Source organism: Pongo pygmaeus, chromosome 15 (genome assembly GCF_028885625.2).
Source record: "Pongo pygmaeus isolate AG05252 chromosome 15, NHGRI_mPonPyg2-v2.0_pri, whole genome shotgun sequence".
In the NCBI taxonomy this organism is placed as follows: domain Eukaryota; kingdom Metazoa; phylum Chordata; class Mammalia; order Primates; family Hominidae; genus Pongo; species Pongo pygmaeus.
The window spans coordinates 100,841,869-100,855,475 of NC_072388.2; the positions used below are offsets into that span (position 1 = coordinate 100,841,869).

The following is a 13,607-nucleotide window of genomic DNA, read 5'->3' on the forward strand; positions in this document are numbered from 1 at the left end:
TACTTGGATACAAACTTTTATTAAGATATTTTTAGAATTATTTTGAACTTTCACAGTTTTTAGAGTAATCTATGAAATTTTCAGTTTTGGAAACTTTCACAGATTTCTTTCTACCTTTTGGATCTCATTGGGAAAGTACTCCAGGCACTCGTGGCATTATTCTCAGCTGTTGGGGACTAACTGGCTCACGGCATTTTTCAAAGCTCTACAGGGGCCAAACAAGATGCCTGGCTTAGTCTAATAAGCTCTCTGGGTGCCCTTGGGCCTGAAAGTACTAACTTTTGGGTATTTTCTTGGACTCCTCAGAACCGAATGGCACCTCATTTCAAATCATGGTCCACTTGTTAAACTTACTGAGTGCTTGATACGTGCCTAGAGTGTGATCCGCACTCTTGATATATGGATAATTAATTCAAATGTAATCTGACTTAACATACTCTCTACTCCAACTCTGCAGGCAAATTTGTAGTGGAAGGAGTCTGGTGCATGAATAAATAGATACAAATTCAGTACGAAATGCGTGTTTCATGACATTTTCATGGAAAGGAAGTGAGGAAAGTTGGGAGGAGTAGATGTGATGAACATCTAGTTTTCGGGGAGGCCTCAGGGATGCCTGAAAGGAAGTCACTACCCAATCCAGGTAGCCCTGGGCCAGGAGAGGTAAGGAGGAGGGGCTGAGCACCTGGGGGAGCTAGTGACACAGAGGAGGGCCCATAAGCACACCACAAAGCTGGAGAAAGACAGCAGTTAAAGAAAGGCGGCATAAAGTCAGAAACAAGTCTGAGATGCAACAGTGTCTCGCTCTGTCACCCAGGCTGGAGTTCAGCGGCATGATCACTGCATGAGCCTCCATCTGCAGTGATGGCTCAAGCAATCCTCCTGCCTCAGTTTCCTGAGTGGCTGGGACCACAGATGCGTGCCACCACGCCCAGGCTGCTCTTGAACTTCTGGGCTCAAGCAATCCTCCCGCCTTGGCCTCCCAAAGTGCTGGGATTATAGGCGTGAGCCACCACACCCAGCTAGAATTAGTTTCTTCAAACGCTAGGCACTGAGTAACACAGAATGCCTGAGACATGATCACTGCCCCTAGGAAGCTCAGCTGAAAATCCAAGTATGCAAGACTGCCTGGATGCCCAGAAAGCCTAAGAACGACATGAAGAAACCTAAGCCCACAGGCCGCGGTCTGTGAGAGCCAAGAGAGAAGGCTTTCTGGGCAGGGTGACCAAAGCTGCAGCCTGGCAGGCAGGGCAGCTCCACACCAGCCTCAGAGGAGCAGGCAGGGCCAACTGTGCTGCAGGCATCTTCACAGAGAAGACGCAGGAAGGGCTTCCGAGGGCAGACACAGGGAAGGGTGCAGGGCTGATTCTCAGTCAAGGGCCATCTTCTCTCTGCCCTGCTCATATGTGCCACTTATGTTATCCAGAGTGAAGCAGTGAACAGTGTAGGGCTGCAGCTGGTGGCTGCAGTGAGGTCAAAGACCTCAGTCCTCTGGGAACCTCTCTGATCCTCCAGAGACCTCAGGGGCACAAATAAAGCAATCCAACATACAGAGAAGACAGACATGGAAAAAGTATGTTTGGGTTTTTAGAAACTGTATTAGTCCATTCTTGCATCACTATATACAAATACCTGAGACTGGGTAATTTATAAAGAAAAGAGGTTTAATTGGCTCATGGTTCTGCAGGCTATACAGGAAGCATGGTGCTGGCATCTGCTCAGCTTCTGGTGAAGCCTCAGGGAGTTTTCACTCATGGTGGAAGGTGAAGGGGGAGCAGGCACTTCACATGGTGAAAGCAGGCTTAAGGTGGGGGGAGGTGCCACATACTTTTAAACAACTAAATCTCATGTGAACTCCAAGCGAGAGCTCACTTATCACCAAGGGGATGGCCCAAGCCATTCATGAGGCATCTGCCTCCGTGATCCAAACACTTCCCAGCAGGCCCACTTCCCACATCGGTGATTACATTTCAACATGGATTTGGGTGGGGATAAATATCCTAACTATATCAAGGACCATCTCAAAGAAGTGTCCCAAAAGAGCAAGGGGTGAAAGAGAAGGAGTTTTGTGTGATGTGAGCAGTGCCTTCATGAACATGGAATGTGGGGCCATCCTGGAAGAGGTAATCCTCAGCCACACACACACAAGTGTGTGTGCACACACGCACACCCACATAATGGCTTTATATCCGTTCTCAATAGCCTGTCCTGAATCCCTTCTTTTGGGAGCAGGAGCTATATCTATCTTTAGTGTTCCTGTAAATACCACAGCACCCAAGACACTGCACGAAACCCAGTGTGTTCTTCGAGTAGTCGGTAGCTAACTGTCATTAAAGATGGTCCTCCCTAATGCGGGCAAATGAAGCCAGTCCAATGGCCAGTGAGGTACACACGCAGTTGTACAGGTAATGGTGTTGAGTCAGATTTCTCTGGTTGCTATGGTTTCAAGGTCACTGGATGGTAACTAGGCAGCTTTGCTGGTACCCTGTCCCTGTGCTTTCCCTCAGACTCTAAACTGACCTGAGAAACCTCTAACCTGACATGCAACTAGTCCTCTATGCTATATTTCCAGTTGCCATCTTGGACACCTCTACCTACATTTTGCGGACACAGCAACGCGTCCCAAACTGGAATCTTGTTCCCTTGCAAACACGCCCTCCACTTGCATCCCTTCCTCATCATTCACTGTGTTGCCCAAACTACAAGCGTGAGCATTCGCCTTTTATCCTCGATTCTGGCTCTCTGTCACGTCGGCGATCCTTCCCCCTGTTGCTGTGGAGATGCCTCCCCGGCATGCACCTGAACCATAGCTGGATGCTGATTGCTCTTTCTGCCTCCTGCTTTTACTCCCACCCTCACCTCCTTCTCCACACTCCTGCCACCGATGTCTTCTAAAATGCAAATATGAGTACATCACTCCCCACTTCAGTATCTGTCAGTGACCCTGAAATGCATTAAAAAAGAAGTACAATATCTTGGCAAGGTCTACCAGTCTTAATTCAGCGTCGTTGTTCCTTCAGTCTCATCTCTGGCCATAACAAAACGTCCTGGGCAGTGCTCTGTCATGCTTCCAAGCCTGACCCCCCTCACTCCAGTCCTGTAGACTGGTCACATGTCATGTCCCTCTGATTGCTGGTTTTTTCTGTTTCCATGCAAGCATGCGAACTGCTTGAGGACAAGGGTAGTGCCTTGTTCACCATAAAATTTCTGGCATCATGCTTTGCACATAGTAGTTATCCAACAAATGTGGGTCGAATGAATGAATTGTATGCAACACCGGATCAGGAGCTATGATACAAGGATTTTGGTGGCACAGGCTTGTCTCAGAGAAGCCTCTAAGCCTCCCTAAGAGTTCATGGCCATAAACCAATAGTTTCAGAGCTACTCCTTTTTGATATGAATATATCCTGGGCTTATTAAATTGATAGCATATATTTTATTTTTAAAATGTTATTAAGTTAACTAGGGGCATCACTCTATCCTCAAAATTGTTTTGGAGACACCATTAACCCACTTAAATTATTAATAAAAAAGCCATTTATTCCACACAAATAGTTGTTTGAGACTGTCCTGCTTACCTACAGATATTCGTCTAAGAGCCCGCAGACATTCAGACACCCGCAGACAGAACTTACTTTCTGGACCTCCCACAACATTCCTCACTTTAGATCTTTTTTTTCTTACCCCGTCTTTCAGCTTTCTCATTGAAGAACTGCTGAGAATAATGGCAAGTGCTTTGCCTGGAAACTTCCAAGAACAAAACCCCGGGGGCTAAGAGAACGCGATGATTTTTAAGCTGCCAGTTAAGATGCAGCTCCTTCATCATCACAGGTGAAGCACCAATGCCTCTCGCACGTGAAATCCGTACGCTCCTAGAGTCTTAATACCTAATGCATTTCTGCAATCTGCGACGCCTGTCATTAGCGTCTTCAATAATTTTGGGCACGAGGTGGACTGCGTACTGTATTCAAGTACTGTACTGAAAAGTTAACGTCTTTCCCTTGGACACCCTCTCCTCACAGCTATTAACAAGCTGAGAGAAATCAGGTGACTCCCAGTCATCATGCAGAGGTTTCCTCACGATTTATGATCAAGCCAAATTAAAGAATAAAAATAAAATCCTATTGGCGCAGCGGCCACCAAGTCTTTGAGACCTGGCCTCGGTGGGCGGGGCCGACGCCGGAGGAGACGGGCTGCACGGGTGGGCGTGACCTCGCGGAGGGGGCTGCGGAGGGCACGGCCGACTGGGGAGGGGAGGGGCTGTCGGGTGGGTGGTACCTCGCGGCAAGAGCTGCGGAGGGCGGGACCAACCAGGAAAGGACGGGGTTGTCGGGTAGGCGGGACCTTGCGGGAGAAACTGCGGAAAGCTGAGCTGGTGAGGGCAGGGGCTGGTCGAGGGGAGGAGCCTGTCAAGGAGAGGGGCCGGTCGAGGGGAGGGGCCGGCCGAGGGGAGGGGCTGGTCGAGGGAAGGGGACGGGACGGGCTGGTCGAGGGGAGGGGAGGGGAGGGCAGGGGACGGGCTGGTCGAGGGGAGGGGAGGGCAGGGGACGGGCTGGTAGAGGGGAGGGGAGGGCAGGGGACGGGCTGGTCGAGGGGAAGGGACGGGCTGGTCGAGGGGAGGGGACGGAGGAGAGGGCAGGGGACGGGCTGGTCGAGGGGAAGGGACGAGCTGGTCGAGGGGAGGGGAGGGGAAGGGAGGGGAGGGGAGGGGAAGGGAGGGGAGGGGAGGGGAAGGGAGGGGAGGCGGGGCCCAGCGGTGTCCCGCGGAACTGCCGCTAGCTCGGTTCCCGGGCCTCCCCGTGCGCCTCAGTGCAAAGCGTGCCGGGCACTCTTGACTGCAGCGAGAGCCGCGGCGGTGGGGGGTAAGGCCAAGAGGCCACGGTTCGCGTTTCGCCGGCTGCAGAAGTTGTTGCCATACATTTCAAATGTGCATTTCCTACGTCTCACGCTCTGTCTTGCGCCTCCACAGCGGGCCACGGCCCTGTCACCGCAGTCGCAGCCACATGCTCCCTCCCCTGACTCGGCGCAGCTTTGCTCAGCGGTCAGCTCCGCGCCAGGAGGCCGCGGCCTGCCTGAAGCCGGCTCGCGGCGACTCGCGACGGAGGGCGGGGGCGTGAACGGGTCGCGCGGAGAGGGTGGGGGGAGCGGGGAGCGTTAGGGCACGTGGGGGCGCGTCGACCAATGGCAGGGCGCTGTTGAGGGCAGTGGGGCGGGGCCGGGGGCGGGGGCGGGGCGAGCGGCGGGCGGGCGGGCGGGGCGGGGCGGCCAGACGGGGGTGGGGAGGGGCGGGGCGGGCCGGCCGGGGGAGGGGCGGAGAGACGCCGCCGCCGCTGCCGCCGCCGCCGCCGCCGCCGCCGCCGCCGCCGCGGCTGCCGCAGCTTCTGGGAGCCTGGAAAAGGGGAAGCGAGAGCGAGCGAAAGACTCAGTCCCCGGGCGGCGGCGGCGGCGGCGGCGGCGGCCGCGGGGGCGCGACGGCCGGGGCGGGGGCGCTGCTGTTGCGGGGGCAGGCGGCGGCAGGGGCGGCGGCGGCGGCGGCGGCGGCCCGCTCCAGCCATGCCGAATAAAAACAAGAAGGAGAAAGTGAGTCCGGGCCCGGTCGCGGGACGGAGGGAATGGGGAGGGACTGCCGGGGGAGGGCGCGACGGCACCGGGGTCCTGCGCCCGGGCCCCGGCTCAGCTCCCCGCCTGACGCCGCGGGCTTCGCGTCCCCGAGGGCGGCCGGGCCAGGCATCCCCGGGCTTCTCTCGCCCTCATGCCCGGTGGGGGCGGGGAGCCCGGGGATCGCGCCGGATCCGCGGGGCGCAGGCCCGGGCCGCTGGGACCTTCCTGATGGGCCGGGGCTGGGCGTGGAGGGAGGGCGCGGCCTGGGGAGGGGGTCGGAGGGGCGCCCGACCCCGACAGCGCGCCGTCGGCCTGGGCGGACAGGTGCGGCCGCCGAGGGGGCTCGCAGCCTCGCAGTCTCCTGGAAAGGAGCTTCAGGGATGGGGGCTGTAGATGCCTGGGGAGGGACCCCTGGACGGTGGAAAGGGAGCGAGAAGGGATCCCGCTGAAAGCTGGTAAGGAATTCTCTGCCGCCCCGGAGGGACGCTCTGGGGCTCTCAAACACTATTATTATCCTGGGTGGCGGCGGCGGTGAGGGCTGCGAGCTAGGGTGCTGCGTTTGCATTCGGGGGGGCGGGTATGTTTCTGCTCCAGGTGGAGCTCTGTACCGTTTCATTATCACCCCAGAAATCCTCACTCATAGGGTTCAGGGTGGGAGGGAAGAAAGGGATGTGATGTGGATCTCAAAATGCCAGAAGCACTGTATAAAATTGGATTTATCTGTTTTCTGCTTAAAGTTTTCAACCTCAAATGCAGATAAAACGAAAAGAATCTGAATGGGGGGTGGGGGGTCATTGCACTGTTGGAACCCTAAACGATATGATATAGACTTTCCTAATGGTATGAATTTAAAATACCAGAAGCTGTAGTTGTATAAATCACTTTTAAAACTGTATTTGGCTTATCTGATGTTTACCTGTCTAAAAAGTGAGAAGATTAATTGACTTTGCTTGATGTTTACCAGGAATCACCAAAAGCAGGGAAGAGTGGGAAAAGTTCAAAAGAAGGACAAGACACAGTAGAATCAGAGGTAACTGTCATCAAATATTGACTTTGTATTTTATACACAGCTTTTAACTTAAGGTAGAAAAACCGAGAGTGATAAAGCCTAGAATCTTCTAAAATGTTCCCTATGTGAGGTTTTTTTGTGTGTGTGGTGTCTTTCATAAACCTCAATTTTAGTTGTTTAGGTATTTACTGTTTTGCTTTGGAAAACTATTAATGATTTTATGAAAATTGTGCTTGCCTATGGAGTTTGTTTGTGGATCTTTTGGGGTTTTTTTATTTTTTATTTTTTTGAGATGGGGTCTCACTTTGTCACCCAGGCTGGAGTGCAGTGGCTCAATCTCTGCTCACTGCTACCCCTCACCACCCAGGCTCAAGTGATCCTCTTACCTCAGCCTCCCAAGTAGCTGGGACCACAGGCACATGCCACCACACCCAGCTATTTTTTTTTTTTTTTTTTTTTTTTTTTAGAGTCTCGCTCTGTCGCCCGGGCTGGAGTGCAGTGGCGCGATCTTGGCTCACTGCAACCTCTGCCTCCCGAGTTCAAGTGATTCTCCTGCCTCAGCCTCCTGAGTAGCTGGGATTACAGGTGCCCGCTACCACGCCCGGCTAATTTTTGTATTTTTATTAGAGACGGGGTTTCACCATGTTGGTCAGGCTGGTCTTGAACTCCTGACCTCGTGACCTGCCCGCCTTGGCCTCCCAAAGTGCTGGAATTACAGGCCTGAGCCACCGTGCCCATCCTGGATCTGGTATTTTTAAGTTCATTTCCCACACCTCAAACCCAGCAACCTTCCTGTATAGATTGGTCTTATGCGGTCTATGGTGTTGCTATGTTGCTTTTAGCTTTAGGGTCATCCCCCCACCGCCACTTCCACTGCAAGCTGCCAGGCGACTCAGTGGTTTGTTCTTTTTCTTCCATCACCTTGTTTTCCTTCAAACCATCTCTGCTACTGACGTCCTGGGCTAGCTCCCTATTTCTGTTGGAGGTCCCTTGGCCTCTTTCCCCAATGTTGGTATTTGAAAAAATTTACCTAGTTTTGGTATTTTATTATTGTTCACATTGTGTGTGTGTGTGTGTGTGTGTGTGTGTGTGTGTGTGCGCGCGCGCGCATCGGCCACTTGTGAATTTCTTTGCTTCTTGGCTTTGGCCTCATTGAGGAACAGCTGGAATGCCAAGTGAGGATTACGTCTACTTGACCAAGGTTGATGCTGTTCCTTCACACCGTGAAGTGCCTTCAGAGGATTTGCAGAGTCACCACTTTCCTTTGCCTTTTCTTCCTTGTGACTAATTGTTGAACTAGAACACCTAGGGCCAAGGGTCCAGGAGCTGCGTGGACCCAGGCAGAGCCGATAGGTCCTTTTGAATCCATGGGTAGCAGATAATTGGGTTAATAGAGTGTCAGTTATCCAGAACTGGATCATTGAGGTCCCAGTCTTATCACAAATGACGTTTATTTGCCAGTGTCGGACTTCTTCCTGTAAGCCAAATTAGAATGAGTTCAGTTCTGTCTGGGAAACACAGTTAACTGGCAGTGATCTGCAGTGGACTTTTTTTTAGCCCTGCATTCTCTCTTTTCCATCATTTGGTGTATTCTGAACCTCCCTCCTCTTCAGCAGGTGGTTTATTCCAGCAAATCTGTTGCCCTCCCCAAAGCAAAAAGCAGAAATCCAAAAGGTTCCTTAAATGTCAATAGTTAGGATCATTTGTGCCAGTCTGTCCCTCCCTGTCTTTATAGCAGACAACTGAGGTTTACTGTGCCATGCTGGGATTTGACTTGTTTATTTCTTCCCTGTCACTCTTTTGACTAAATTCATTTAGATGAAGATGAAATGTAGGTGCTTTATGAAGGTATACGCTATATGCCTTTTTTTTATTTTTTGGTCTTTTGATCTTTCATTAAAACTGCTAAGATTTCTTCTCCCCAGAGCTTTCCTCCTAATGTGCCTATATCCTCTTACTTTAGCTATATTCCTTATACAAAGGAGCATCAATGTGTATATTTCATTTATTTCTATTTTTAGTGGGAAGATCCTGGCTGTAAGGATGAATAATGTTAAGTTTAAACCTGAAAAATCTGTCAGTAGTTCAAAGATACCAAAACCACTACTATGTGAAATGTGTGTTTTGAAAGCAGTTTGCCAGCCGTGTGAGACCTGCGGTGTGGCCTGCAGTGCCTGAGTATGATGCCCCACTTGTCTTTTTGTATGTTTTCTAGTGCTACTGTCTAAGAGCTGGAGCTACAGAGCTTGAAATTACCACTGAAAACACTGAAATGTTGGGCCCTTCACTGCTTCCTCATAAGGATACCAGAGGCAACATGGCATATTAAGCTTGACACTTGGCAGATCACTGTGTAAATTGTTTTTCAGGAATACAAGTTGGGACACTTCTGTTCATTTGACCTTTGAGTTGACCCTTAAATTTTATTATTGTTTTTTTTCCCCTCAGTCTTCAGCTCACTGCTTCACTTCTAGTTCCACCCACTTACCAAATATGATTGACTCATGCAGGTGAATTCAACCATTATTGCACACTTTTTCCCTCTCCTCTCTCTCAGTATTACTCTTAACTTGAATATTTTAACCTGAACAGTTTAAATAGGCTTGACATTCCCATGCTGCTTTCAAGCCTTTTTTTTTTTTTTTTTTTTTTTTGAGACAGAGTTTCACTCTTGTTCCCAGGCTGGAGTGCAATGGTGCGGTCTCGGCTCACTGCAACCTCCACCTCCCGGGTTCAAGTGATCCTCCTGCCTCAGCCTCCCAAGTAGCTGGGATTACAGGCTCCTGCCACCATGCCCAGCTAATTTTTTTTTTTTTTTTTTTTTTTGTATTTTTAGTAGAGACGGAGTTTTACCTTGTTGGCCAGGCTAGTCTCGAACTCCTGACCTCAGGTGATCTGTCTGCCTCAGCATCCCAAAGTGCTGGGATTACAGGCATGGGCCACCACGCAGCCCCTTTCAAGCCTTTTAACATCATGTCACCTTCACAATGAGCAGTTGCTCCCATTACCCAGTGAACTCACCTTCTGATGGGACAGTTACCCTAGTTGGGGCTTCACAGCCTTGAGAGATGTGCAGAGCAGGGACCTGTCCAGGGCAGAGCAGCCAGACAGCGTGGAAATAATCCCAACAGAGAAAGCATTCAAGAACCTGGCCTCTAGTTGACTTAACACACTACTTCAAGTATATGGCAGGTCTGTATAATAAACTCCTGCCTGTCTAATCTTCAGCCTCGTAGAAGGCAAGGAAGCAGATGGCGTATGTTGCAGAACAATTCTTGGGTAGAACAAGGGCACATTTGATGGTTTGGGTTTTTCAGTAAGAAAGATGAAGTCCTGGAGTATAGGGTAGAGTGGTACAGTGGAAAATATTTCAGCCTGGGGGTTAGAAAATAAACATGCCGATTCTTGCTTTGCCATAAATGATGTCACCTAACTTGGGTGACCCTGTTTTCTCATCCCTAAAATGATTTGATAAGTTTAAGATTAGGCTATTTTTAAATGTATGGAAGAGATTGGGTGCTACCCTTCTTGAAAGACATTTTCCCTGCAAATATGGCAGGCTGTATCTTTCAGTGTAACAAAATTCTGTTAAAGGTCATAACTGCTGCCCTGTAACTTTTGCCTTATTCTAGAATTCTACTTCTACTCCTTGAATGACATGTGTTGGTGCATGTTTCTTCTCTTTCAGATAGAATGGTTAATTTTGACTTGTTGCTTATGCACGTGTGTCCTGGAAATAAAAGTTTCTTCCCACTACTTATTGCTGGTTTATTTCATAGGAAGTCTTAAGGAAAGAGGCAAAAAACGGGCTCATGGGTCACTTGAAGTTGGAAAATTCTGTGGATATTGACAAAGGAGACTGACTTTTGAGCATCTGTTCTCAGTGTAACCTTCAAATCTGTGGAAACCTAACTAGGCACATTTTATGATTATTTAGAATGTTAATAAATTGCTCTGAGTTTCCTCAAGTCCATTTTGTAAGATCAGACCATAGGAGGGTGTTGTTTCTTTTAAGTTTGTGTACTGTGTCCAATGTTACATTTTTAGAAGTGTTCATGCTTTTTGTAAAGTGATTTGTTTTAAGCACATTAAAGGTCGTTTGAGTATTGTCATGTATTTTACACCTGTTTCAGCTTAGTTTTGTTTGAAAGTCTCTACAGCAACTCTTACATAATATCTGTTGCTGAAGAGAAAGAGCAATCCTCTCTCCAACTCGTTAGCTAGCTTTGCCACTTTCTACCTTTCATAAATTTTTTCCTGTTATAATCTGTCCCTTTACATTCCAGTGCCACCACTCCCTGAAGGTCTAGACCTAGGGAGACTGACAGTCACCTCAGGTCGCATAGGTGCTAGGCAGAAGGGTATTTTTTTTAGAAATTAAAACTGAAATTTTAAAAATACTTAATAATACACCCATTAAATGTTAACAAATAATATTGTTATGAAAAATATCTTTGCAAGAAATACTCCTTTTCACAGTCTCTGTAGCAAGAGTTTTCACCTGAGTAAGGAGGAGGACAAGGACAGTTGTTTTGTTCGGCACGACCCCTCCAAGGAGGGCCCCTGACACCCCTGTAGGCTCACTTCTGAGCTTGGGGCTTTTGCTAGAACCTCCCATGCCTTAGCTTCCGTCAGTCTCTTCCCATCTTTTTTTCCATATAACCCTAAGCTGAACTTCAGTGAAACCCAGAGAATACCAAGAGAAGTAATACTTTAAAAATCTTTTTGAAATTCATGTGTAGTGATTATGGAGTAAATGGAATCATTTGCTTTTAATTGCCACGTCTTGGCTCCCTCTTCCCAGTGCCTCCCGATGGTCTTTCCTTAGAGCCCAGGGGCATCAGAAAGAGGTGCTGCGGGGAGGATCCATCCCTGGCAGCCGCAGCCTCAGCTCCCGAGCTTTGGGGTTGTTAGGAGGCAGATGTCCTGAGCTTGCTGCCCTTGAGGCATGAGGGAGTGGTGGGTTCTTCCTTAAGCGGCTCCCTTCTCTAGCCCCCATTCCTGTCCTACATCACAAGCTGCAAGGTCAGTAGATCCCAGGTACCTCCTTTGTGACCTCCACTGCTCTAGACCAAGGGTTCCAATCTGAACACTTGACTGTGGAGCCAGATATTTTGTTGTGGGGCTGCCCGTTGGTCCTCTACTTTGTAGGACATTTACCAGCATCCCTGGCCTTACCCCTAGATGCCAGTGGCCCACTACCCCCACCAACTGTGACAACCAAAATGCATCCAGACATTGCCTAATGTCTCCTGGAGGATCAAATCGCCCCTTGTTGAGCCACTGCTCTATAAAGACACCTTTCCAAAATATGTACATTTGCTTACAAACCATGCCTGGCACATATTTCTCTGAGCATTATATTTCCTTTAGAACAGCAGTGAGTGCTCACACAGAAGGGGGATCACTCCTTTATACTCTTCACAATTATCGAGCACCCCAAAGAGCTTTTATTTAGTGAGTTATATCTATCTACCGATATTTTTCCTTAGAAATTAAAGCTGAAAGTTTTTAAATAGTTCATCTAATAATAACAATAACACCCATTACATGTTGACATAAAAAACATTTATGTGGAAAGAATTTTTTTTTTTTAATTTGCTGAGAAAAGTGGCATGGCTCTGTTTTTGGAAATCTGTTTAACATCCGGCTCCATTGAAGGTAGCTGTCTGCCCCTGCACGCAAGCTGTTCTGATTTCGTATGTGTAGCCTGTGAAAAACTCCCCATAATGACGCTTTAAAGGGCAATTCACATCTTCATGTTATCATAAAAACCGTTTTGACCTTGTGGACCCCTGAAAGGGTCAAGGGACACACCCCAGACCACACTTTGAGAACCCCTCTTTCAGAATGCTCTACCCCCATTCTCTGCTGGTCATCTGAATCCTTTCTTTTTTTTTTTTTTTTTTTTTTTTTTTTGAGACGGAGTCTTGCTCTGTCACCCAGGCTGGAGTGCAATGGCGCAATCTCCGCTCACTGCCAGCTCTGCCTCCCAGATTCACACCATTTTCCTGCCTCAGCCTCCCGAGTAGCTGGGACTACAGGTGCCTGCCACCACGCCCAGCTAATTTTTTGTATTTTTAGTAGAGACGGGGTTTCACTGTGTTAGCCAGGATGGTCTTGATCTCCTGACCTCATGATCCACCTGCCTCGGCCTCCCAAAGTGCTGGGATTAGAGGTGTGAGCCACTGTGCCTGGCCCCTTTCATCTTTTTAGCTCCAACTCAAGCTCATCTATCCAGAAACGTCAGTGAAGCTGTTTCTCACCATCTTGGACTCTGTGTTTTCTATATTTTAAATGCTTATAGCAATTACTTACTAGACCAGTGGCTGGCTGTACGCAGTTGTGTGTCATGTATACTGCGTTAGATGACCTTTGTTCCCCTGTGACTTGCCTTCCTAGCTAGATTCAGTCCTTGAAGGCATCAGTTGAGCTCGATTCTTCTTTGATCTTGCCATATATATTAGGACCTAGACTCAGGAAGTATTGAGTTGGTGGGTTTTAAAAGTGCTGGAAAGGAGAGCTTGAAGTCAGTTAGGTTGCTGATTTTTCTGATACTGTAAATTAGCAACAACAATAAAAAAACTTGTTTATTAAGAGGCATTAGCAACAACAATAAAAAAACTTGTTTATTAAGATCACTTTTTTGATCCAATAAGGAAATTTTAATGTAGAATTTTTATTCCGTGTACTTCATTTTAAATAAATAACAGTATACTAAAGCAGAAGATTATGGTACTTAGGTTTTTTCCTAATGTCTTGTGAAAATTTTAAAAAGTAGAGTATTTTGGTTTTTTTCTTAGTTTTCTTTTACATATTCAGTGGAAAAAAGTGTAGTCTCATAAGATCTTGGTTAAAAGGTCAGTGGTAAAAAGTATAGCCTCGTAAGATCTTATTTTAATTAAAGCATTTCAAAATAGGATTTCCATTTAAATACAGTTATGCATCGCTTAATGAGGGGGGTACGTTCTGAGAGCTGTGTTGTTAGGCAATGTTGTTG

General features: G+C 48.4%; 1 protein-coding gene across 8 annotated transcripts in view; it reads left to right on the forward strand.

Annotated features, from left to right (window-relative positions):
• The first annotated feature begins 4,221 nt into the window (after positions 1-4,221).
• Positions 4,222-13,607, forward strand: part of PPP2R5C (protein phosphatase 2 regulatory subunit B'gamma) — a 165,805-nt gene continuing 156,419 nt past the window's right edge. For 2 of the 8 annotated variants that reach the window (XM_054447708.2, XM_054447710.2), the window contains exons 1-2: positions 5,356-5,577; positions 6,563-6,628. In XM_054447708.2, coding sequence (XP_054303683.1) covers positions 5,551-5,577; positions 6,563-6,628 — 93 coding nt within the window. In that variant the 5' untranslated portion in view covers positions 5,356-5,550. Of the gene's footprint in view, positions 4,373-5,355; positions 5,578-6,026; positions 6,054-6,562; positions 6,629-13,607 lie in introns of those variants that run through there. The other 6 variants (XM_054447709.2, XM_063652070.1, XM_054447715.2 and 3 more) reach the window with 5 other exon arrangements.